At 40.8% G+C, this 27,464-nt stretch overlaps 1 protein-coding gene and 1 non-coding gene across 4 annotated transcripts in view; one reads left to right on the top strand and one right to left on the bottom strand.

Moving 5' to 3' along the window:
• OSBPL1A (oxysterol binding protein like 1A) overlaps nucleotides 1-27,464 on the bottom strand; it is a 211,696-nt gene that overhangs the window by 43,745 nt on the left and 140,487 nt on the right. For all 3 annotated transcript variants that reach the window (XM_068994018.1, XM_068994019.1, XM_068994020.1), the window contains exon 17: nucleotides 23,534-23,690. In XM_068994018.1, the coding sequence (XP_068850119.1) occupies nucleotides 23,534-23,690 (157 nt within the window). The remainder of the gene's footprint in view (nucleotides 1-23,533; nucleotides 23,691-27,464) is intronic.
• Nucleotides 5,095-5,196, top strand: LOC138097769 (U6 spliceosomal RNA). The gene has a single exon (XR_011146512.1). It is a non-coding gene; the product is annotated as a U6 spliceosomal RNA (small nuclear RNA).

The raw sequence follows: 27,464 nt of genomic DNA, 5'->3' as shown, positions 1-27,464 counted from the left end.
AGGAGATCCAACCAGTCCATTCTGAAGGAGATCAGTCCTGAATATTCACTGGAAGGACTGATGCTGAAGCTGAAACTCCAATACTTTAGCCATCTGGTGTGAAGAACTGACTCATTTGAAAAGACCCTGATGCTGGGAAAGATTGAGGGCAGGAGGAGAAGGGGACGACAGGGGATGAGATGGTTGGATGGCATCACCAACTCAGCGGACATGAGCTTGGGTAAACTTCAGGAGTTGGTGATGGACAGGGAGGCCTGGCGTGCTGTGGTCCTTGCGGTCACAGAGCCGGACACGACAGAGCGACTAAACTGACCTGAACTGAATGTCAGTAGTGCCAAAGTTGAGAGACTTATCATAGAAATGGGACTTCCCCAGTGGCTCAGATGGTAAAGAATTCGCCTGCAATGTAGGAGACCTGGGTTCAATCCCTGGGTCAGGAAGATTCCCTAGAGAAGAGAATGACGACCCACTCCAGGACTCTTGCCTGGAGACTTCCATGGACAGAGCAACTTGGTGGGCTACGTCCACGGGGTCGCAAAGAAGCTGGACATGACTGAGCAACTAATACATACTGTATACTGTATCACAGAAATATGAGAGTTTCACAGATAATTTTAAACTTTGTAGTGTCTTTTTTTAAAAAAAAAGCAACAAGATAAATTAAGTTTAATAATATATTTGATTAAACCCAATAAGGTCCAAAATATTATCATTTCAAATGTAATCAATGTAAAAATATTAGTGAGATATTTTATACTTCTCCCACACCACGTCTTCAAAATCCAGTGTTGATTTTACACTTAAGAGTACATCTCAATTTAGCTACCACATTTTTAACAAAATGAAATGCAGTCTTACCAAAGCAGTAATGTTATGTTTAATGGCAAAATACTTTGCACTGCTTCACTTTTACAAACTATATTATGAAATTAACACAATAAAATCTATCCTTATTAAAATTAAGTAAGACTAAAGACTCAGCTTCTTGGTGGTCACACTAGACACATTTGAAATGCTTAAAAATCACCTGTGTCTACTATTGGACATAATGGATTTCCGTGATTACTTCTGAACACAAAAGGCTAGGATTGCTCTCAGATTGTAGAGAAGAGCACAAAATTACTCACTTACATGAGTCTAAAGTGAATGAGAAGCAACACAGTCCACAGCCCAATCATTAAAAGGAGGTGAAATCTGCAGTATTATCTGAAGAAGCAGAGGGAATGGATTTTTTGAAATTAGGTAGATCAAAGTTTAAAGAAAATGATTTGTACTTAAAAGGGTATGTTTCTATATTTTAAATGTTCACTCCTTCCACGCGGGGGCAGGGAAGAATAATAAGAATTCCCTACTGATCTTGGATGAGGCAGCGTTACTCCAGGCAGAAATCAGAACCATGGAGAGCGGGCCTCAGAGTTTTCAGGCTGAGCACACAGATCAATCATTCTCTTGCCTTCGAGTTTATCTGAGAGTCATTATCCTGAATTCTATGCTTCCTTTTTCCCTTCACACAGAGAGAAAACACCCTGTACCAGGGACTGAGAGAGATGTGGCCCGGTTCTATTTTCAACCATACAGATGCCACTCTGACTGTGGACACAAGGGCACAATGACTGGTCTTTAAAGGAAGGTCCCGTCCCAGTTGCTTCATCTCCGTGCTGCTCGGGGCTCAGCCGCTGCCCCGACACCACGCCCTGCATCACAGGGTGTACACAGACCCCCAGCTGAACCGAGTTAACGTAAAGTGTGACTCACAAAGGCTGTGCTGGGTTCCCCTTGCTCTGAACATGCTGTGCAAAATTCAGACCACTGGCCCCCACACCTTTGGGAGATGCGTCTGTCTTCACCAGGCCACTGAGCTCCTCTGGGCCTTGGGAATGGGCATGGATATGCCCCACGGGAACAGCACATGCGGTGTAGGCCCTCACACAAGGGGAGCAAAGACCCAGGGGAAGGGATCCAGGGCTGCAGCCCATGCCCCTGCCTCCCAGCATGAAAGTGAAAGTCACTCAGTTGACCTTTTGTGACCCCGTGGACTATACAGTCCCTGGAATTCTTCAGGTCAGAATACTGGAGTGGGTAGCCATTCCCGTAACCCAGGACTAATCTCCAGCAGGGTGATATGGCTGGCTGATCTACTTCAGGTGGAGGCTACATCTGCAGTGAGAAAAGGGACATCCGAGATGGACCTAGAGATTGTCCTACTGAGTGAAGTCAGACAGAGAAAGAGCTATACAGATGATGTCGCCTATATGATGAATCTAAAAAACTGGTTCAGGGTTCAGCTCCCTGTGTTATACAGCAACTTCCCATTAGCTAGTTATTTTATACACGGTAATGTATATGTTTCAACTGTACTCTCTCAATTCATCCCATCCTCTCGTTCCTTTCCCTCACTGTGTCCAAAGTCGGTTCTCTATTTTGCATGTGTATTCCTGCCCTGCAAACAGGTTCATCAGTACCATTTTCCTAGATTCCATATGTATGCATTAATATATAATATTTGTTTTTCTCTTTCTGACTTCACTCTGTATAACAGGCTCCAGGTTCACTCACCTCACTAGAACTGACTCAAATTTGTTCCTTTTTATGACTGAGTAATATCCCACATATATCACAACTTCCTCATCTATTTCATCTGTCAAAGGACATCTAGGTTCCCTCCATGCCCCAGTTATTGTAAACAGTGCTGTAAAAAACACTGGGGTACATACGCCAATTTTCAATTATGGTTTTCTTAGGGTATATGCCCAGTAGTGGGATTGCTGGGTCAGATGGTAGTTTTATGCCTAGTGTTTTAAGGCATCTCCATACCGTTCTCCAAAGTGGCTGTTATCTATTTACATTCCCACCAACAGTGCAAGAGGGTTCCCTTTCCTTCACACCATCTCCCTCATTTATTGTTTGTAGATTTTCTGATGATGGCTATTCTGACGGGTAGTGAGGTGATAACTCATTGCAGTTTTGATTTGCATTTCTCTAATAATGAGAGATGCTTATGTGTTTGCCAGACATCTCTAAGCAATGCAATTTTAAATGCACTCCAATGTGCTAATTTCAAGAAATGAGGTTTGTTGGTGTTCCATGGTATACTTAAATTCCACAGTTCTTAATTTTCCCTATCTTCATTCATATCCTCTGTTATTTCTGTACACATCTGTCACTTACTAGAGACTGTAGTTCCTCCGGAGATCAGGGACTATGTCTTATTCTCTTCTGCATGCCCCACATTGCAGAGTATTTTGCATGCTAACAGATGCTGTATGTCTTTACCTAACATCTCAAGTTAAAATGAGCAACAGAAAGAAAACCAGCAAAAAAATGAAAGATATGAATAAGTGGTAACTGAGGCATGAAGAACACAGATAATCAAATTTTCTGCCTTTAAGTGATCTCTTAAGAAAACATTTTCAAAACCAAATTCCTTAACATATATTTTCAGATCCATTTCTTAAATCTTCTGAAGGAATAACCATTTTTAGCAGAATATTCATTAGGATATTTAGAAAAGCATAAAACAATCTAATTTTAACCTTTGATTCAAGATCAAAAGAATCCTAACTACTAAAAATCTAAGAAAATAATTTCAGAGAAGCAGACTTTAAAACATGTGTAACTGTAACACTGAAAATTTACATGTGTACACTTACACATGTATTATGTGTTTTATACTTATGTGTGTGTATCTTCTTGCAATCATTAGGTGCTTATCACCTCTCCTTTACAACTATCAGAATTCTTCTCTTTTCCCCCAAATCATCTCTTCCATTAGTCCCAATTTAAATATAATCCTAAAGAACACAGACTGTATTTGAAACTAACCATTTGTAATTTTCCTTGCACTACTGATGTTTGCTAAAGACCCAAAATGAAAGTCTTCCAAACAAGAAAGCCATTAGGAATAAACTAAAAAAAAAATTATATTCAAAAAATTGAAAACTAGATTTCAAAATGATGCTGCATGAGTAAATTATCATATCATAGTAATTAAAAGCCTTATTTTCACAAATTATGTAAAATCTTACATAGTTCATCTGGGGTACAATTCGCAAATCTTTTATAAACGTTTAAAGAAAATAATGGGCAGAAAAGCCTAGTAATCTCAACGTTAATGCAAAAAGATACTCTTACTTAAAAGTTAATTAAAAAGTATCAAGTTCCATTTTTGGAAATGGATCACTCTCTATCCTTTCTTCCTCCTGGTCAGGATAAACAACCATAGAGAATATAACACTCTTATTAACCCTCCACTCATTACTGAAGGACATGCAAGGCTCCTGTTGAGCATTTACTTAGATTCTTATTAAATGAGATTCTGAATTCTGTTGAAACTGGTTGGAACACCACAGGTACTCAGTAAATGTTGAGATTTTATGCCAGTTGGTTTTCTATTAACTAGGGCTCTAGGTTGAGTCCCACAATCCATTTGTCCTATAATTTTTCAATAGCAATCAAAAAGGGCTATTATTTACTCTCAAAATGTTATGTCATTCTCATTAAAAGATACTGATGAAGTTAACCCGAAGAACACACATCATTAATCATACTAGACAGAACCAAGGACAATGGTTAATATTTGGGAGAGGCAGAGGCAAAGATTTCTTAGAGTGAACCCAAAAAAGCCCTAATATAAAGGAGAAAAGTTGTAAAATGGATTTCATAAAACCAAAGCCTTCTGTTCAAAGAAGGTATTAAGATGTCTATTTATTATTAAGGCAATGGAAAGATAAGCTATCAACTCAGAGAAAATATACATACTACATATGTCATTCCTTAAGGAAATCAGTCCTGAACCTTGATTGGAAGGACTGATGCTGAAGCTGAAACTCTAATACTTTGGCCACCTGATGTGAAGAACTGACTCATTGGAAAAGACCCTGATATTGGGAAAGATTGAAGGCAGGAGGAGAAGGGGATGATGGAGGATGAGGTGGCTGGATGGTGTCAACGACTCGATGGACATGAGTTTGGGTAAACTTCGGGAGTTGTTGATGGACAGGGAAGCCTGGCGTGCTGCAGCCCATGGGATCGCAAAAAGTCAGACATGACTGAGCAACTGAACTGAACATATTTGATAAAGGATTATATCCAGTGGTAACTTTAGCGGCATATATACTAAAACTGGAATGATACAGAGAAGATTAGCATGGACTCGGCTCAAGGATGATGCAAAGTCATGAAGTGTTCCACATATTTATAAAATTGATAATTAATGAGAATCTACAGGAGCTACCCCATGCCCGAGGTCAGGGGCGGAGGCCAAGAGGAGCAACCCCAGGTCCAAGGAGCGGTGGCTGCATGGGCGCAGGAGGGCCAAGAGGAGCTACTTCACGTTCAAGGTCAGGAGGGGTGACCTCGTCGAAGGTAAGGAGCAGCGGCTGTGCTTTGCTGGAGCAGCCGTGAAGAGATACCCCACGCCAAAGTAAGAGAAACCCAAGTGAGACGGTAGGTATTGTGAGAGGGCATCAGAGGGCAGACACACTGAAACCATAATCACAGGAAACCAGCCAATCTGATCACACGGACACAGCTTTGTCTAACTCAATGAAACTAAGTCATGCCGTGTGGGGCCACCCAAGATGGGCAGGTCATGGTGGAGAGGTCTGACAGAATATGGTCCCCTGGAGAAGGGAATGGCAAGCCACTTCAGTATACTTGCCTTGAGAACCCCATGAACAATATGAAAAGGCAAAATGATAGGATACGGAAAGAGGAACTCCCCAGGTCGGTAGGTGCCCAATATGCTACTGGAGATCAGTGGAGAAATAACTCCAGAAAGAATGAAGGGATGGAGCCAAAGCAAAAACAATACCCAGTTGTGGACGTGACTGCTGATAGAAGCAAGATCCGATGCTGTAAAGAGCAATACTGCATAGGAACCTGGAATGTCAGGTCCATGAATCAAGGCAAATTGGAAGTGGTCAAACAGAAGATGGCAAAAGTGAACATCGACATTCTAGGAATCAGCGAACTAACGTGGACTGGAATGGGTGAATTTCACTCAAATGACCATTATATCTACTACTGTGGACAGGAATCCCTTAGAAGAAATGGAGTAGCCATCATGGTCAACAAAAGAGTCTGAAATGCAGTACTTGGATGCCATCTCAAAAATGACAGAATGATCTCTGTTCATTTCCAAGGCAAAACATTCAATATCACGGTAATCCAAGCCTATGCCCCAACCAGGAACGCTGAAGAAGCTGAAGCTGAAAGGTTCTATGAAGACCTACAAGACCTTTTAGAACTAACACCCAAAAAAGATGTTCTCTTCATTATAGGGGACTGGAATGCAAAAGTAGGAAGTCAAGAAACACCTGGAGTAACAGGCAAATTTGGACTTGGAGTACAGAATGAAGCAGGGCAAAGGCTAATAGCGTTTTGCCAAGAGAAAGCACTGGTCAAAGCAAACACCCTCTTCCAACAACACAAGAGAAGACTCTACACATAGACATCACCAGATGGTCAACATCTGAAATCAGACTGATTATATTCTTTGTAGCCAAAGATACAGAAGCTCTATACAGTCAGGAAAAACAAGACTAGGAGTGGACTGTGGCTCAGATCATGAACTCCTTATTGCCACATTCAGACTGAAATTGAAGAAAGTAGGGAAAACTACTACACCATTCAGGTATGACCTAAATCAAATCCCTTATGATTATACAGTGGAAGTGAGAAATAGATTTAAGGGACTAGATCTGATAGAGTGCCTGATAAACTATGGATGGAGGTTCGTGACACTGTACAGGAGACAGGGATAAAGACAATCCCCATGGAAAAGAAACGCAAAAAAGCAAAATGGCTGTCTGAGGAGGCCTTACAAATACCTGTGAAAAGAAGAGAGGCGAAAAGCAAAGGAGAAAAGGAAAGATATAAGCATCTGAATGCAGAGTTCCAAAGAATAGCAAGAAGAGATAAAAAAGCCTTCCTCAGCGATCAATGCAAAGAAATAGAGGAAAAGAACAGAATGGGAAAGACTAGAGATCTCTTCAAGAAAATTAGAGATACCAAGGGAACATTTCATGCAAAGATGGGCTGGATAAAGGACAGAAATGGTATGGACCTAACAGAAGCAGAAGATATTAAGAAGAGGTGGCAAGAATACACAGAAGAACTGTGCAAAAAAGATATTTTGACCCAAATAATCACAATGGTGTGATCACTCACCTAGAGCCAGACATCCTGGAATGTGAAGTCAATTGGGCCTTAGGAAGCATCACTACAAACAAAGCTAGTGGAGGTGATGGAATTCCAGTTGAGCTATTTCAAATCCTGAAAGATGATGCTGTGAAAGTGCTGCACTCAATATACCAGCACATTTGGAAAACTCAGCAGTGGCCACAGGACTGGAAAAGGTCAGTTTTCATTCCAATCCCAAAGAAAGGCAATGTCAAAGAATGCTCAAACTACCGCACAATTGCACTCATCTCACACGCTAGTAAAGTAATGCTCAAAATTCTCCAAGCCAGGCTTCAGCAGTATGTGAACCATGAACTTCCAGATGTTCAAGCTGGTTTTAGAAAAGGGAGAGGAACCAGAGATCAAATTGCCAACATCTGCTGGATCATTGAAAAAGCAAGAGAGTTCCAGAAAAACATATATTTCTGCCTTACTGACTATGCCAAAGCCTTTGACTGTGTGGATCACAATAAACTGTGGAAAATTCTGAAAGAGATGGGAATACCAGACCACCTGACCTGCCTCTTGAGAAATCTGTATGCAGGTCAGGAAGCAACAGTTAGGACTGGACATGGAACAACGGATTGGTTCCAAATAGGAAAAGGAGTACGTCAAGGCTGTATATTGTCACCCTGCTTATTTAACTTACATGCAGAATACATCATGAGAAACGCTGGGCTGGAAGAAGCACAAGCTGGAATCAAGATTGCTGGGAGAAATATCAATAACCTCAGATATGCAGATGATACCACCCTTATGGCAGAAAGTGAAGAGGAGCTAAAAAGCCTCTCGATGAAAGTGAAAGAGGAGAGTGAAAAAGTTGGCTTAAAGTTCAACATTCAGAAAACGAAGATCATGGCATCTGGTCCCATCACTTCATGGGAAATAGATGGGGAAACAGTGGAAACAGTGCCAGACTTTATTTTTGGGGGCTCCAAAATCACTGCAGATGGTGATTGCAGCCATGAAATAAAAAGACGCTTACTCCTTGGAAGGAAAGTTATGACCAACCTAGATAGCATATTAAAAAGCAGAGATATTACTTTGCCAACAAAGGTCCGTCTAGTCAAGGCTATGGTTTTTCCAGTGGTCATGTATGGACTGTGAAGAAAGCTGAGTGCCGAAGAATTGATGCTTTGGAACTGTGGTGTTGGAGAAGACTCTTGAGAGTCCCTTGGACTGCAAGGACATCCAACCAGTCCATCCTAAAGGAGATGAGTTGGGTGTTAATTGGAAGGACTGATGCTGAGGCTGAAACTCCAATACTTTGGCCACCTCATGCAAAGAGGTGACTCACTGGAAAAGACCCTGATGCTGGGAAAGATTGAGGGCAGGAGGAGAAGGGGACGACAGAGGATGAGATGCTGGATGGCATCACTGACTCAATGGACGTGAGTTTGAGTAAACTCCAGGAGTTGGTGATGGACAGTGTGGCCTGGTGTGCTGCAATTCATGGGGTCACAAAGAGTCAGACACGACTGAGTGGCTGAACGGAACTGAACTATATGCAAATGGGAAGGAAATCTAAAAGAGAAGGTATATATGTAAACATGTAGCTGATTCACTTTGCTATACAGCAGAAACACAACCCTGTAAAGCAACTATATTCCACTAAAATTAATTTTGAAAATTAAATCAATAATACACAGACATACAGCTCAATTTAAAATGGGCATAAGCCTCAGGCACTTCCCAAAAAAAACTTTAAAACTGACTCATAAATGCATGTGTAAGTGCTCAAAATCATTTACGATATGTAAATTAAAACCAGGACGTGATTCTGTTATACCCATAAAGCATTAAACGTTGCTGAGGTTGCAGTGTAACTGAAATTCTCACACAGAGAAATGGTACACTGACTTTGGCAAACATTACAGTAACTTTCTGTAGCTAAGTACACACCCTCTCTAGAACCCCCAAATGCTACTCCTACGTAACAAAGTGAAAAACTGTCCATAAGGAAGACGTGTATAAGAATGCTTAAAGCAGCTATTCAATAAAACTCCCAAGTGAGAAAAGCCCAAATGTCCATTAACAGGGATACGAAGAAACAAACTGCTGCATATTCAAACGATGGCATTATCACTCAGCATTAAACAAACTGAACGCTGAACCACATGACATGGATGACTCTCAGAAACACTGAGCGATGAAAGCCACGCTAAAAAAGAGATTACACGCAACACACTGCTGTGTTTCAAATGGATATCCAACAAGGACCTACTACTGTACAACCTGGAGCTCTGCTCATTGTTATGCAGCAACCTGGATGGGACTGGGTTTGAGGAAGAATGGATACATGTTTATGTATATGTATGGCTGAGTTCCGTCCCTGTTCACCCGAAACTATCACGTTGTTAATGGCTGTATTCCAATACATGGCAAAAAGTTAAAAAAAAAAGAAAAAGAGAGAGCGCGCACATGCACATTCCATCCGCAACGCAGTTCAATAATAGACAAGACTAACCTATCGCAGAAATGACAGAAATGACAATGGAGGGTGGTTATGGGCGGGGCGGGGCGGGGCGGGGCTGGGGGGCGGGGGTTGGTTTGTGACCAGGAGGCAGTTACAGGGAACTTTCTGGAGTGATGGAAACAGTCTACATCTTGATGGGGGGAGGGAGGGTTTATTTCATGAGTATATGAATTTGCCAAAACACATCAAATTGTATATTTAAGAGCTTGAATTTCAAAGCATGCTAACTTTACTTCAACAAAGAAGCAAAAAGAAACTATACTATAATTTGTTGGTTTCCCAAACTTTTTGGTCTTAAGATCTACTTAATTCTTAAAGGTTATTTGTGACCCCAATGAGTTTTCTTTTATAGTGGATTACATCTATCACTACTTACTATATCAGAAGAAAAAAAAAAACACACAAGTTTTACTTATTAATAACAGTAAAATAAATATGCTAACTTAAATGACATTTTTGTGAAAAAGGTAACTGTATTGTCCAAAACAAGAATACCTTAGTAAGAAGAGTGGCATTATTAAACACTTTTGCAGTCCCTTTAATGTCCGGTTTTACAGAAGATAGCTCGTTGCTCATAACTGCTCCTGCACTGAATCAGTGATGTCGCACCATCACGTAGTATCTAGAAAACTCCACTGTACGCTTATTAGTGGATAGTAATTTTAAAAAGGCTACTATCTTAGTAATATTAAGAAACTTGTTTTAACCTTGTGGTTCTCCCTAAAAGGATCCTAGGGGACCCCCTCTCCCCAACAATGGTCAAAAGACTAGTTTATAGAAGCGCTGGCATAGACAGTCAGCCAAGGGGCCATCCGCTTTCCACAAGGTATCTTTAGGAAACTAGAACAAGTCAATTAAAAAAAAAGTTGATTCAATAAATATGGATTGAATTTCAACTACCATAATTGACTTTGTGACTAAGAGGAGGCTGGATCACAAAATACTCAAGAATGTTTACAGTTGAGATACTTCAGTTTCAAAATGTTATTTCATTTCTGGAGTCTGTTTCAATACTTTGACATTTAAATCTGGGTAGAAAACAAGTTTCTCTGGCCTTGCAACTCAAGGAATTTCAGCTTAAGTTGATGCAATCTGGTTTTTTAATCATGAAAATGATGTTTTCATTAAACCAAGGAAAACAATGTTTGCCCTCCAAAGTTGATTTATGTCCATAGTCTTAAAAATGCTATCACTCTTCAGTCATGGAAGAGTAAATAAAGTTGTACTTATATGTGGAGATAGAAGATCTTCAAAGGCATTTTGTTTATATGAAACATTTCGTAAGTGTAATATATTAGTATCAACACAAAATAACTAAAATATATCTATACAATACAATGAAATTTCTAAAATCTGTCTATCTCCATTTTCAACAGAAGCAAGCTTGGATTGATTACAATATCAATGAGTACACTGATATTGTAATGTACCTTCTACCAACTTCCAGACTTGAATTCGGACAAACAGAGGAGTTGCAAGTTCTCTCTGCATACCCAGAATCAGCACCTAACTTAGGGCTGAGTCAGACATGCAGGTCATGCGGTTAGGTGGACAGCTGGGTATTTAGTCTGCTCCTAGACATCTTCAACTAAAATCAGCCTTTAGTCTTAGAAGAAAGTCCGTACAAGTCTAAGATGAGATCCTTAAGACTAGTCCAGAGCCTTTTCAGGGACTATGCATATTTTTAAAAGTCCAACAACTTGGTTTCCTATTTTAAGCTTACTGTGTTAATTAACTTTATATAATTATCTGATATTGCTATCTGGTTTTGCAGTGTATTTTAAAGATTATTTTTCATTTTGATCTCTTCAATTATGAAAAGCCTGTAATTATCACTTAATAAATCTGGCTCTATATAGTCAGGAGATGAAGGTGATTATATGGCCTTGTTTTATAAGAGCTATTACTTATTTTGATTTTAATAAGTTAAAATGCATATTTAAAATTTCAAATTGCTTTCCATATTGGCTTTCTAAAATTTAGAATTCTTTGTCCAACTTCAGTAACGTAATAAATTGACTTCCTATTCTTGTTAGTTTATTACCTTTACCGGATTAAGAGGAAAGCCTACAGAAACATCACACTGCCAAGCCAACATGGACCGATGAACACATACCCAGAAAGCAGTCCTTCAGTTTAGAGAGAAGTTGGCCCCTTGGGCAACAGGATTTCCTCACGTCAAGCCTACTGAATGGTGTTTGGCACAGTTGGCAAGAAGGCATGACACGTTAAGTTAAGGCCGACCTTACTTAACTTAGGGACAGAGTATGTATTCTCTGCTCAGCTTATCTCAAAGAATTAACTAAGACTTCATGCAATGAGGGGGCTGGAACAGATGTAAACTAATGAAGTACAGAGAGCAGGTCATGATAAGGTCATCACTAAAGGAAATGGTCTTAAAGACAGAGAACACAGACAAAATGCAAGCTGCTGCGCGCAGTACAAGTCAGAGCCAGTTTCTTCGTCCCTGTCTCATCTGAAAGGCTGACCTAAGCCCCTCTGCAGTGTGGATAGCCAAGCAGCACAGACGCAGTGAGCACGAAATCTTCTACTAACACCTTCCCACATTCCAGAAAGGATCTAAAGCGGTTTTGCTGCCAGTAATTTTGTTGGCAGCAAATGGGAAAGCAGCCTTTCCTGACTATAACAGGAGTTTCTTGGACACTACACTAGGAAGGTCCCGTCTTAGAACCCGGGTGTGCTCCAGCTGGACTAGGAGTCTGGCAGCAGGCAGTGCGAGGTATGGCAAGACCCCGGAGTAGCCCTGAGCGCCTGATGGCAACGGTTGATACCTGAACACAGCTCTGGAGCAAAGCTGTGTCTAACAGGCTGCGTGTCACCTGGACACTGCAGTCAAGGGCTTCAGATCCCCAAAACAAGAGTCTGGGAACTATGCAAGCTGTGGTCAACAAAAAGAGAAGACACACAGAGGAGCAGATATGCACTGGATAATTAGGTATCCCTCTGCAAACACTACTCTGCCTCTTTCTGTGGCTCTGAACTTTTTAATACCATTACTGGAGTAAGAGGAAAGCCTACAGAATCATCACATTGCCAAGCCAACATGGACTGATGAAAACATATCCAGGAACCAGCCCTTCAGTTTAGAGAGCAGCTGGCCCTTTAAACCACATGCGTTTTTCTAGAATGAACATAACAGTTTGTGATCTGCTTTAGCCAGTTCAATAGCCTGACTTAACTTCCTTTTAGAGTGACCTGAGATCTTTTTGACTGCTTACCCATCAGAGAGATAGAATTTCTAAGGAGAGATGAATTTCTGGTTCCTTCCTTCTCTGTGACACATAACACCTCCACTGACGTTATTTGACATACATGCCAGTTTCCTTTCTGATTTCTTGGAGCCCAGTAAGATACCTGTACTGCAAAGAACAGTATTCCTCTCTTTCCTAAGAAGGTTTCTTCTGCTAATAAAGATTACACAGTGTCCTCAAACACAACAGTCAGGAGGAAGAAGTCTACCTCACCTTCTGAGATTTTCTTGTTCTTTTCAATAAGATAATGTCAATCATAATCCTGGGGAAAAAGCCAAAAATCTTGGCCTTCATTCATAATAAGAGAACACACAGTTATTGAAGAGGAACAATTTCCATGGAACATTACACCTTTAATCACTCCTACATCCTTTGGAATATTCTACTTTGGTAGGAAGTTGGTAGACAATAGAGATTATAGGAAGAGAAATTTTTATATCTGTTTGAAACTGGCAGAATTTTCAATGCGTTCATGTGTTCTTTTGTATACTCATGTTAATACAAGTGGAAATGTGCAAAGGCGCAGAAAACGCGTTCCATGTCCACTGTAATTAGCAATAGTGCCCAGCTCTGAGCCAACAGCAGATGGGTGATTAATAAACTCTCTGGGACTGTGATGATGTTAATTCTCTGCAAATTATTACATAAAAGAAACAAACAGAACTGCATTGATTAAAAGCTGGGACAGACTGTTTTCCATTTCAGAATATCAATCCAGGAATTTGCCTAAGCATATAAATCTCTGTTCTTCTAAACATCTATGAAGACTCTAAATTTTAAGAAAATAATGGAGGCTCTGAAGTCAGAATATCTGGCTTGCCTGCAGGTCCTATCATTTATTTGCTAAGTGATCTTGGGCAAGTCAATTAAACTTTCTGTGCTTCAATCTGTTCATCTGTTGAATTGAGGATATAATAATAATTGCCCTGCCTATGACTCAGAGCTATTCTGAGAATCGAAAGCTATGGAGTGTGTGAAAGTATCTTATATATATCAATTTATAATCCAAATGTACATTGGGGCCATTAATATTACGCATCTGAAGATGCAGAGGCACTCTGGGTCTGAAGTTAACACACTACAGCCAGAAGACAGTGGCTCCAGCAAACAGTCAGACCTAGGTTCTAACATCTTGCTTCTGGACTGTGCTTTTGTGAGGTGTTGCTCAAGTCAGAGATGAAGCATGGATGGGCTAAATGCTAACCAAAGCCACAAAGCTATGCTATGTCATCTAGCCAGAACCAGATGCAGAAGAAAAGCGCACTATGTTGACAGTTCTCGATTGTTTTATTATCATGGTACACTTTCACCTACCAGAATTTTTCACAATCTACTTAAGGGACTCAAAGACCCAAAACATTAAAGCACAAAAGCGAGACAATATTGTGAAGGATCTGTGTTTATAAATAATCTACTTGGTTCACCCAGCCAGCCTTGCTGAAACTGGGGTTTCTCACAGCCCAGAACACACTGCTTCACTCCAGCTCTAGCAGGACACCAGGCTCCATCTCTTTGCTCTAGCACAAGTCATATTATATTCCCCATATGTCGTCACAGTGTGCAGATCTGATGACAGTCATCTATGCTTTCCACATCTGTCAGATACAGAGGCAACGCTTCCTGCTCCAGAACCAGGATGTGTAATTAACGTGAGTCTTTTCCAGAAGAGCAAGGAATTGGCTCTGAGAATACTCACTGCAGCGGAATGGCAGCTCATGCTTAGACTTCACATCCTGGCTGAGCATGGTGCTGCACCAACATGACTCAACAACAGGCTGTACCCCATGAATAGGATCTGTCACGTTCTACAAGGCTTGAATGCACTGTGTAAAGAGTTGTGCATGAACCACGTTTTCCGAAGATTTTAAAGGTACAAGGCAAAGAAACGGTTAAAGGATCTTTCTGTTTTGAAAACAAAATAACTTTCCTAATTTACATCTTGCAAATCCTTACTGATGTCCCTGGTAGCTCAGATGGTAAAGAGTCCACCTGCAATGCAGGAGGCTGGGGTTTGATCCCTGAGTTGGGAAGATCCCCTGGAGAAAAAAATAGCAACCCACTCCAGTATTCTTGCCTGGGAAATCCCATGGACAGAGTAGCCTAGCAGGCTACAGTCCATAGTGTCACAAAGAGTTGGACATGACTGAGCAATTCAACAACAATAACAACTCCTTATTATTATATATGGTGCTATCTAAAATAGGAAAATCTTTCTGTGTTAACAAGCACAGCAAACAATACAGAACTCTATGTCCCCTGAGGCTGTTTTCTCCTTCAGGCAAAATTCAGGTTGGCACGGTTCCAATGGGAGACACTTCGATGTATTTGTAAAGACCAAATTCCACCAGTCATCAAAAGCCAAGATGCCCAGTCTATGAATTACCGTAATTAAGAAATGGCCAGAGTAAACAGAATAAGGCAGACCATTAAAAGACTAAGCTACACTGACTATTTCCCAAGCACTCAGAACCTTGTGTTTATGTACATGGAAGAGAAGGAGGGTGCATCTTCAAATAGAGTAAGATGCCAAGCAAGGAAATACATTTTATTAAATATTTAATTTCTTCTTTCTTCTGACATTCTGAGGATTATAAGTGCATATAAAGCAAACCTGAAATAGAAAATGGATATTTACCTAAGAGATTCAAGAAGCCTAGGGATAGAAAAGAGAAGTAATGAGACCTCTGCATGGGGAAGGTAATATCAAGGGACTAAGGAATGAATAACAGGCTTCAAGCCTCTAGTCACCTCTTGTTTACACTTCTGACAACATAAGCTTACAACCGGCCACACCTTTGTAATCTTAATGAAGAAAAACTATGTTTAGATTTTAGATGTAACCATTACTTTAAAATGTCCTTATAAAATATAATGAAAAGGAACCATAAGAGATAGTTTTCCTTATCTCGCATTCAAAAGAAAACAATTGTATTTCAAAATAAACACTTTTATTTTAGCTACTTGTTTCCCTGAATATTCACCGGAAGGACTGATGCTCAAGCTGAAGTTCCAATATTCTGGCCATTTGATGCAAAGATCTGCCTCACGGGAAAAGACCCTGATGCTGGAAAAGATGGAGGGCAGGAGGAGAAGAGGGCGACAGAGGATGAGATGGTTGGATGGCATCACCAACTCAATGGAGATGAGTTTAAGCGAACTCCGGGAGACACTGAAGGACAGGAAGACTGGTGTGCTGCAGTCCATGGGCTTGCAAAGAGTCAAAAGTGACTTAGCAACTGAACAACAACAACCTGTTTCCCAAATTTCAAAGGCCAAAGTAAACTTCTAAAACCCATCCAAAGTCCTTTTCTTATGAACTAAAAAAAAACCAAACAGTTCCATTTATTTACTTTTGCTTAAGGTTTATCAGTTTTCTACTAATAACAGCACCTGAGATTTAATGAGTAAAAATCACTATGATTCCTTTGCATAGATTATCTCATTGAATTATCACAACAACCCAACAAGGTAGATCCTGTTATTACATCCTTTTTACAGAAGTTGGGTTTCAAAGTGATTACAACTTGCTTACAGTCAGGAATGTGGTAGATATGAGATCAAACCCAAGTAACTCTTAATAGCTACACTTTTCTAGGTCACATTTTTTTCAAAGGACATATAGTGATAAGAATTACATGGTAATTATCTGCTATGTGGGAGGAATTAGAGATTTTTCTAAGAATTATCTTCCCTTTTGACAAACCTAGAAAAAAATATTTTCAACTAGTATCACATACAAAAAGCTAGTAATGGTATTACAGAGCAGCTAAAAATTAGTAAGTTGAACACTCCTAGAAAAAAATAGGCAAGATGTATTAGCAATTCACAGGAAAAAAGTACAGATAGATCACAGAAAGATTCTCAATCTCCCTCAATTCAGAAATGGGCACTTCAACAGAACAAGGGCTTGGCTTGTTCATTACTGTAACCTCAGCACTTTGAATAGAATATGGCATTAATAGTAGCTCATCAAAATATATTTGTCAAACAAATAATTTGGCACATACGTATTTTTAAAAAGCAAGGGGAAGAACTGTATGCCTGCATTTTCTATCATTAGTGTGAAAAACAAAATTGTATGTATTGATGATTGCAATTGGGAAAAGGCAGAGGAGTGGATAGTTTAAAAAGTGGAAGTTAAAATTTGCAAAATATACCCTATTACATTTCTGAATTTTGAACCACATGAATCACCAATTAAATATTTTTAAAGAGAATCATCTTTGCACACACACACACATGCATTTTTAAAGAGCTGTTGAAGAAAAACCCAACTGACTAACAAAGCAAATGAGACCAAAAGAATTGAAATCTGCCCATGCTGTGTGCTAAGCTGCTCAGTCATGTCCGACCCTTTGAGACCCCACGGGCTGCAGCCCACCAGGCTCCTCTGTCCATGGGATTCTCCGGACAAGAATACTACCATTTCCTTCTCCAGGGGATGTTCCCGACCCAAGGATCGAACCTGTGTCTCTTGTGTCTCCTGCAAAGGCAGGCAGGTTCTCTATCACTAGCATCCTGGGAAGCCCCAGAATTTTTAACTGTTAAGTATTTCGCTTAGAATTCCTAAGCATGACCAAGTGTTACTGGAAAGAGTCTGTGTTTTTCCAACTATATTTTATAGATCCCCAAGCTCCCAAGAGGCATTTTAGGGGTCAGGGGCAAGATCAGAAGATGGGCCTGTGGGCATCCAAGCCTCGGCTCTTTCTTTCAAAAGAGCAACTCCTTTTAACTGACTTTTTAAAATTGGTTGCGAAGAGGTTGAGTTCTCTAGAAAGAAGCCTCCAGGACTTCCTCAGTGGTCAAGAATCTGCCTTGTAATACAGGGTCACAGGGTAACAGGTTCCGCCTGTAATACAGGTCACCAGGGAGCTAGGATCCCCCATGCCCTGGCGCAACTAAGCCTGAGGGCCACAACTAGAGGGCTGGTGTACTGCAACGACAGATCCTAAGTGCCGCAAGTAAGACTTGATGCAACCAAACACATAAATATAAAAGAAAAGAAAAAGAAACCCTCAGGAAGCCTTAAAAAAAAAAAAAGATGCCTCCATTTTCCTAGAGTCACTCTTGGCAGTAAGTTCAGCAAGTCCACTTTGGTTTGTGAAGATAATTATTATAAATCTTGACTCACACTACCTTTTTTCCCCTTTCTTAACATAACCCCAAGTGACCACAGCCTGCCAGCTTCCTACCCTAGATAAAGTTTTTCTTATTGTTTCAGGTTATCTTTTGAACTCTCTTTGCTGGTTGACTAACCCCCATCTGCCAAGCTGGCAATCCCTCCTCCTGGTCAAGGAATCTCCAAATATGTTTTTGCCGGAGAGACAGGTGCCGCGTGGAATCGGAGTGGCCTGCTGGCTCTTACTCCTCAGTGTTAGCCACTGTCATCCAACTTGCCAGTCTCCGTGTCCTCTGATGACAGAGACCTGTGGTTCCAGAGACAGGATTGTGGGCGGTCTGCCCAGGCTGCAGCCCAGCGGGGCCCTGGCCCAGCTTCTCTCTTTAGCGGACACAGCACCTTCTCTCTCAACCTTCCCTCCTTGAGCTGTTACCTGTTTCCTGGTCCCAAGCACTCTTCTTGCTCGGGCTAGTGACACAGGCTGGGGTCTGCTTTGTTAATGAGCAAGGCCCCACAGGAGAGCTGCGTGAGCTTCTAGTGATACATTTTTTTTTTTTTTAATTACAGTCCTCTGCTTTCCAGAGAAAACAAGTACTCTGAGTCAGGGAGTAACGTGAGAGCACAGAACACGGTGTCTCTGGAACCTGCATGCTTCAGTCGTGTCTGACTCTGTGACCCTATGGACTGTAGCGCACCAGGCTCCTCTGTCAATGGAATTTCCCAGGCAAGAACACTGGAGTGGGTTGCCAAGCCCTCTTCCAGGGGATCTTCCCAACCCAGGGATTGAACCCGAGTCTCTTGTGTCTCCTGCATTGGCAAGCGAGTTCTTTACCACTAGCGCCACCTGGGAAGCCCCAGGCACTACCTCAAATCTGGCTAATTCTGGGCAAGGCTCTTCCCCCTAGGTCCTTAGGTGTCTCTAGACTCCTGGTCACTACATGACAGCAAGGAGCTACCCCAAACATTTCCTGACAGACAAGGGTGTTTTTCTGCCCAGGGTACCTTAGGGCCTCTGAGTGGGGTGACTTGCTAGTAATTGTATGTGTGTGTGTGTGCTCAGTAATGCCTTGCTCTTTGCAACCCCCTGGACGGTAGCCCACCAGACTCCTCTGTCCATGGGATTTTTCAGGCAAGAATACTGGACTGAGGTGCCATTTCCTTCTCCAGGGGATCTTCCCAATCCAGGGACTGAACCCACATCTCCTGCTTTGACAGGTTGATTCTTGACTGCTGAGCCACCAGGGAAGTCCAGGTGGGTTTGTACTACTGATAAAATATATCAGAAGCGGAATAATTTTTATTCACAACTAACAACACTTTCTCAGTATAATCCTACTTCTTGGCAGACTGTCTTAACTTATATTCTCAACCTTTCTGTTTGACTTCAACATGTCAGGATATTCTTCACACACAGAAAACAGCTGTTATTCAGTCACCCAATAATTCTAAAGCAGTCACGAGGGATAAACCAAGGGTAAACTAAGGGATTGTCTGGAGTCTGAATCTACCATTTCAGCAAACTAAACATTTAAGATTCTTGGCCACATTTATGAAAGAATGCAAGGCTTTTATTCAGGTAAATACATCAAGAACAAGTACATTAATTAAAGTCAGATAAAACTTAGTCCCTATCACATTTCTGTTGTAAAAAATCCTTCTTTATTTTAAAATTGCAAAGGTATTTTTACATTTTCTTATGAAAATTTTATTAAGTTCTGGCCTTACACATTTATGTTTGGTTCATCTAGAATTTAATTTATATTTGTGAAATAGATGGCCATTTCCTTTTTTTTTTTTTTCCTGTATTAAATGATTCTCCCAGCAGCACTAACCTAACAGTCCCTTTTTTCCTTCCACAATCTGCTATGTTGCCTCTCTTACATATACCAGGTTTCCTTATACATCTGGGTCTTTGGACCTTTTACTCTCATTCTTCAGATCAGTCTTGCCTGCAGGACAATTCTGCACTAAAGATTTGTAATCAACTTGGCATTTAGTCAGGCAAATGCCTTCCCTCCCTCAAACCAGGTTCTTGAGCAGTATCTTGGCTCCTCAAAGCCCTCTGAGTTTAAAGATATAGCTCAGAAACCATTTTTCAACTTCCAAGGTAAAGTGCAACTTCACTTAAAAGCATGTTTGAGTCGATAGATCAATTTGGTAAATCAAACTTATGACAATGACGTTTCCTTCTTGATAAGTTTTATATCTTTTGGTATTTATTTCAAGGTAAGTGACTTTTAAATAAACATTCTAAAATCGACCTCCACCCCCAGTTTTAACTGCACTTTTTGTCTGTTGATGGTGCACAGAAATGTATTAATAGTTAGCTGACTTTGTAGCAAAGCAACCTTGCCAAACTTTCATCGTAACTATAATGATTTGTCTGTAGACATCTATGGTTCTCTTTATTCCTAAATCTGGGGGCTGTGTTATGTCTCTAGCCATGGCCTCTAAACAATGTTGAACAGAAAAGGTGATGGCAGGCATCCTTCTCTTATTCCTGAAATTAGAACTGTTGTTTACAGTTCATTATCAAGTATTTATTTGTTCCAACTTTTAACCAGATTAAAGGAGTTCTCTTCCATTTGTAATTTGCTAATGTTTATTAATCATGAATGCCTAATTGCAGTGAATGTTTTTTCTTTATTAGGATGATCATAGGCTTTTATCTTTTAATCTAGTAATACTGGGAATACCATTTATAGCATCATAACATGAATCCAACATTTCAGATTCTGACTAGCCTGTTCTACGTTAGTATCTTTCACATTATATATATCCAGATTAGATAAATATCAGTATCTGTACCAATTATACCAACTTAGGTCAAACTCCTAAAACGTTAAAAGAGGAGAGCTCAGAGTAAGTGTAATAAATTCGGCCCAAGACTAGAAAACTGATCCCGCAGAACACAGACCACTGAGATGACAAGAAGCCCTATAAACATAAACCTGACCAGAATGGTAAAAGCTAACCTTCCACAAGGCAACTCAATGTATTTTCTGGAAAAAAGTGCCATCAAAACAAAGCACTTATTTTGTATGTGTTCCATCTCCACACTATTTTTGGTTCTAGGTCTTAAATCAGTCTCTGATTCTGTTGATATTTCTCTACAACTAACCTAAAAGCCCAAAGACACGCACAGAACCACAGAAAAGATCAACGGCCAGCAGAGTACACAGCCTATCAGGAATTCAGAGTGAATTAAAAAACACAAAATACTTTTTCTCCCCAAGTCTAATCATATCAAAAGACATCGTAGAAGTTTCCTAAACTTCAATATGGTGGAAAAACCATGTTTTCAAGATTTCAGTTAGCAATCGATCACAAGACTTTCAGAGTGAGATGAGAAGTCAGTTCATTTAGTCCAAATTTTTATTTAAGAGATGAGTTAATTTACCTAGTCAACAGATGAATTATTTTTGTGGTAATCATCATGTAGGATGGATTAAAGCTCCATAATATCTCTATTTTAATTATCGTAGAAATAAACTCAATGAGTCTGGCATACCTTGTTTTACATTAAATGACCACGACATAGGCCTTACAGCTTATGATTCTCTGGGTCAGAGATTTTTCAAACTGCACTCCATGATGTCATCCTATGATAAGGGGGTAGAAAAGGGAACCAGAGGGCAGAGGTTCTCCAGGGTTAAGCAGATCGTTGTTGAGAAGGAGAGTAAACAGAGTTAAAAGAGGTCACTTACACCAAGTGCCGCCCGTGTGGTGGGCACTCTCCTAGGGACTCCATGCTGACACACCAGAGAGGAACAGGAACAGGGTCTGCAGTGGCTTCATAAGTTATATTTGGGGGGAACCTGTTGTTTCCATAATCCACACTACAGAAAGTAAAGCCTAAGTACTTCCGTTGGCTAAGAACATGAAATAGATAAGGTGACTTCAAGTGCAGCAGGGGATGGGAGGCAGTTGGGGCGGGGGGTTTAAGGGAAGAGACTTCCACATCTGTGCCATTCTGGGTTGGACTAATAAGAGAGAACACAGACTACATGAATACAGTATTAATATAATAAATTTCTGTCAGATGCAAAATAACTCCTGTTATGATGCATTATGGCACACACACAAACAGGCTCCCAGGCTTTTGAAAAGCCAAGAAATTCCCCCCTTCAGCCATAGGCTCTGACAGCATCTAATAAGCACAGTGTTCCTTCCGATATCTTAACGATTCTCTCTCACTACTTGTGTACTTCTTTGAACATTCCAAAGATTTCTCCTGTGTTGTCACTAGACCGTCATGATGTATGTTAAACAGTTAAAGGCTGTCTTCTCTTTAGAGGCCAGGAAACTGAGATCTGCTGGGTTTACACTTAGGTACTTTATAATGCACAGAACTGAGTCCCAGACCACAAAGGAGAGGATAGCAACTGCAGCGCAGAGTCAGGATGGGCCCTCACGGCTCAGGACAACAGCTGCCGTGATAACCTCCATCAGAAGACAAACACCAACGAGCATGTTTAGAAGACACCCTCTAACAGCACAGAAGAAAACTCTGGTTTGTTTTCTAAAACTCACTGATTTTTTTCAAATAAGTACAAAGAAAAAACATTCCTTGTTAACATGGGGCAGATACATATCAGAAGTGCTGAGTACCATTTTTCAGTACAACAACATTTGAGACCAATGGTAGCCAGAATCCTATAGAGAAACGAAGTTAAAGCTATACAAATCTATAAATATTAAACAACAGTAAAAAAAAAAAAAAAAAACTATCTTGTAGAAATTAATAACTACTTATCCCCAAAGTGCTTTTTACAATAACAACAGAATATAGTTTTCACTGACAATTTGATAAAATAACGTACCCTATGAATACCAGCATGCACACAAGGCACTGTGCCTATAAACTTGTGTGAAACCAGAGAACTCGAGTGTCTGTGACATCTCATTAAACTGGGACAATCTCTAGGACTAAATCATCAAGGGAATAAAAAAACAATACTAATGTTATTAGACAGTATTAAAGGGCTATGTTCAACAAACCCCAGGTCTTAATAAAAGTCTTTGTTTAAATGTAACTAAATTGTTTCAATAAGCACGCAATATTACCATCCATTGTTAACAAAGCCAACAGGAAGATCAAATGACAAGAAACTAGAATAGCATTGAGAGGCAGAGTCATTAAAGATGCATGCTCAAAAAAAGGAAGCCAGCATCACTTTCAACAGGGAGCTCTGAAGAGCCTTTCTAAACAGCCAGTTGAAGGATTTACGGTTCCCTAAAATCATGGTAGCCAAAACCACGTTTTGAGCTTAGTTCCTGCAATGACAGCTGATGATGTTCTTTCTGTAAATGGACAAAGTATTTAAGTCGAATCCTTTCCTTGAGGTGCTAGAGCAATATACACGTTCAGCAGAGAGGACAAAGCAAAATAAAAAATGAGGACTCGGCCACACACTTTGGTTTACAAACCCAAATGCGCTTGAGAACAGAGGCGGCAGTGTTGGCTGGGAAAGGCCTTCCTACCTGTGTTTTTTGATGCCATTGGAGAGCGCGTCTCCACCACCACAGTCCTTGCCTTCGGACATTCTGTGCTGTCTACTGCTCGGGGCTTCTGCTTCCTCGTCAAAGGAGTGCGCGGTCACTGCTTCCAGTCTGCTCAGGGACCCTTCGGACTCGGAATCTGTGGCAGAGCAGGTTCACAGTCAGTGAACTGGGCTTTGGTGCGAGGCTGCCGTAACAATGGATTCCCTCCCTTCATGCATCAGGCTTTGAAACTTAAGCAGCCTACTTTGTCCTTCAACAATCCAGCCGTTACCTCCTCCTCAGGGATTTCAGAGAACCTGCACCCAGTAAGGCTAAAGGGGATTTAGAAAATGGATACAGGATTATATAAACTTACAATTAAACAGATTTCATACATTAAAAGAGACTTTACAAAGATTACCTAATTCTTTAGGAAATTGTATTCAGTGGTGTCCCCTCTAAAAGAAGTTTTTTTCCTTCCCTTTTCAAAGCAGTTTAAACATAACTTTGAAAAAGCTTTTTTAAAAAATTCATATATAAAGAAAAAGTTACAGTTGGCTGTACTTGGGGAAAGCATACATTTCATATGATACTAGAGGTACAAAGGTAATTTTTAAATACTTAAAAAAACACTTCTGGTTTTTATATTACTTAAATTCTCAACAGCAACAGCCTGAAGTAGCCATAGAGAATCTAACTATGAGGCAGGCATTTTTAGGAATGAAAATGCCACATTCCCAACTGCCTGTGTATTGAGTGTGGAGCCATCTGCCTGATCGGGAATAGCAGGACAACTTCTTTTCATACAATACGGTATAGTTTTCAGGTGCACACACACGCCCTTCCTTTCCTTTCAGCATCTCCAAGGTGCTCTGGGGTTAATGAGTGCGCTGACGCTCTCCTGGTTTGTTAGTTGGGTTTTCAGACCCTTTAACGTTCTGGATATACATAAATTTAACATATATATATGCATATATATATAATGTTCTGCATAACATTCAAAGTAGCAGCCACTCAATCTCCAAGAGACTTTAAAAGATGCCTACATTTATATTAATAAGTAAATTCCAGATAACGTGCAACTATCCTTCAGCAGATGACCATACACACAACTGTCCTCTGCTCTAGGGAAGTCCTCCTACATACATGCAAGCAAACTCCCTATTTAAATAAAAGTTTCACGCATCTGCCTAGTACGTATTATGGTGCTCAGGAAATAGTACTTTCTTTTCCCACTACTACATTCTGCAGTTCAGCCCAAATCATGGGCCCTTCTTTATATCACATTGGAACTGATTAGTAACAATTGCTGCACAGCTGCAGGTTGCCCAGCACACCTTAAACTCTGGACCCTCGGAATGGTGCAAGTTATCTGCCCAAAAACTCAGTACTAGGGAAGTTATCTTCGTTTTCTATAAATATAGCTTTTTGTCCTGACATATACCTTATAGCAATGAAAAATATTTTAATGTTAAGTTTAAGGGATATTTATTTTTCACTGTCAATTTTGGCAGGTAGTAACATTTTATTGCAAAACACTGAAAACCTGCATAGCCAGTGACAGGAGACAGTTATTCCTTTGATGAAATAAACAGCTGCTAAAATTATAATAAAATAGAAAAATACTTTTAACATAATACTAAGACCAAAAAACATCAGGCTACCATTTTACAACTCTAAAATACAAGCAAAAAAAAAAATTAATTTTATTCTGCCTTAAAGAAAAATCAGTCTGGTTCAGGTAAACAGGTTAAATGTCCAAACGAGAACAGTGAAGCGACAGAAGTTTGTCCTGGGCACAGTGAGGCCAAGAGGGGAACAGTCCATTTGCTGGGGCAAGCAAAGGATACAGGAGAGGTGCTGTCTCCCCAAAATTGGGTTCATCTCTCAGTGGGTATCAAGCAGAGAGAGACAACCAAGCCAGAGAGCGGGAGAAGGAAGGAGTTTTTAACTGCAGCAAATAAAGAAAACACCAGGGATCTTTCTCAAGGCAACGTCTCCCCAACACCAAAACTAGGAAAGTTTTAAGCTAAGTGTGCACGCATCAGCATCAAGTGGCCTGGGCAGTATATGCCTACTCATGAAGGGGTCTTGAGCAGAGGAGAATTTCTGCACAGAACTGGGGCAAATGTTGACAGGACTCCAAGCTTCAGCTGACTTAAGTTATGAGGGTCAGCAAAGGCCAAGAGCATCTTTCCTTAGGTTCCAGTTGATCTTGTGGTTGAGGGCTCAAGGCAGAGGGAGGGGTGTTGGAATTCTACAAAAGAGCTCAAAGTGCTTCAGGCTAAAGTTTACTTTGGAAACAGAACTGGGAGTCTTTACAATTGATTTACTAACTTTGTTACTGTAACTTTTCTTGCCTGATAACAATTCTGTTTCGTTCCCTTTGATCATTAATTACTGAGACCTGCTCAAGGCCAAGCATTTCAGGCCAGGCTTAGCTCTTCCCCTGCGGCTCAGCTGGTAAAGAATCCGCCTGCAATGCGGGAGACCTGGGTTCCATCCCTGGGTTGGGAGATCCCCTGGAGAAGGGAATGGCTACCCAAACCAGTATTCTGACCTGGAGAATTCCATGGACTGTATAGCCCATGGGGTCGCAAAGAGTCGGACACAACTGAGTGACTTTCAGTTTCACTTTATAGATCACAAAACAGCTTAGGCCCAAGAAAGCCATGCCCAGTCCAGTTCATTTTCTCTGGGCACCAGCCCCCCTCACCTTAGCTGCCTACAATGGTATGGCAGGTAAGTCTCAAAACAATGAACGTTGTGCTCAGAGAGGAGTTTTCAGAGGAAGCAGCATGAGGCACAACCCGGACCCAAGAGGTGACAGTGGTCTTGGAGGGTAGACCGGGGTGGTTTGTTCACGTCTACATATTCCTGTTTGTTTCATGTGAAAAAAGAATTTCAAGTGCCAAATAAAATAATTTTGCCTTTATTGGTTAGTATTATTCATGATGCATTGTTACTTTATAATTTAGATGTCAGGAAAACCAATACGCACTGAAGCAAAAACTTCAAGCATTTACTGAACATCACTCTGCACAGGATACTGTGTTTGCTATTGAAGGGATACAAATCTTAAGATGGGGACAATCTACCTCAAAAGGAAATTCTTAACAAAAAGCAGATACACAGTAAACACTAAACAAAAGGTAAGGCAGAAAGAGCTGCTGTGAAGTAAAGACTTGACTCAAAATACGATTTCACCTTACTGAGCACCAGCTGGAGACCAACCACCTTCACCCAAGCATGGGAGCGCTATGCTTTACCCCTAGAGACACACGTAAGATGGCAATATAGACTCTGATCGCTCCACTTGACTTCCTCTTTCTGCCCCCTCTCCTAGGCTCTCTCCCTGTTCCTCCCAGCTCTTCCTTGTCTCCTCCATGCTCCCAACCTCCTTCTCCCTCTAACAGAATCAGGCTATGCCCACCCCTCCCCTGAAGGGCTCTACCACAGGTCACCAACAACCTCCATATTGCAAAGTCCAGTGATCATCTGTGAATTCTTATGGTGACTCATCTACCACATCTGACACTGCTTAATTCATTCTTCTCTTTCTTTATCTTGTGCAAGGCATGACAGGATTCAAGGAACAGTAAAATCCGGTCCCTGTCCACCGTTAAGCAGAGGCAGACTGTTTTGTGAACACGTGAGTTCAGTGAATTTTTTTTCCTGGTGCCAGAACAGAAGTCTGCATGGGGGCAATGGGTCACACAGGCGGTATCAGCCAACTTCACCCAGTGAGGGACCGGGTGTCTAGAGGAGATTGTGACTGATGGTTGAGCTGAGTAAGCTGACAAGGAGTAAGAGTGGGGGTAGGGGAGAGAGTTACAATAGAGGAACTGTCCTGAGCAAAGGGAACGGACGGTCCACGGCAGGGAGAAGAGAACATTTGGGGAGGCGGGAGTGGACGACACGAGAAAGGAGT

This window comes from Capricornis sumatraensis, chromosome 21, assembly GCF_032405125.1.
Source record: "Capricornis sumatraensis isolate serow.1 chromosome 21, serow.2, whole genome shotgun sequence".
In the NCBI taxonomy this organism is placed as follows: domain Eukaryota; kingdom Metazoa; phylum Chordata; class Mammalia; order Artiodactyla; family Bovidae; genus Capricornis; species Capricornis sumatraensis.
The sequence above is the reverse complement of the archived record's forward strand: the minus strand, read 5'-3'. Positions and strand labels throughout refer to the sequence as shown.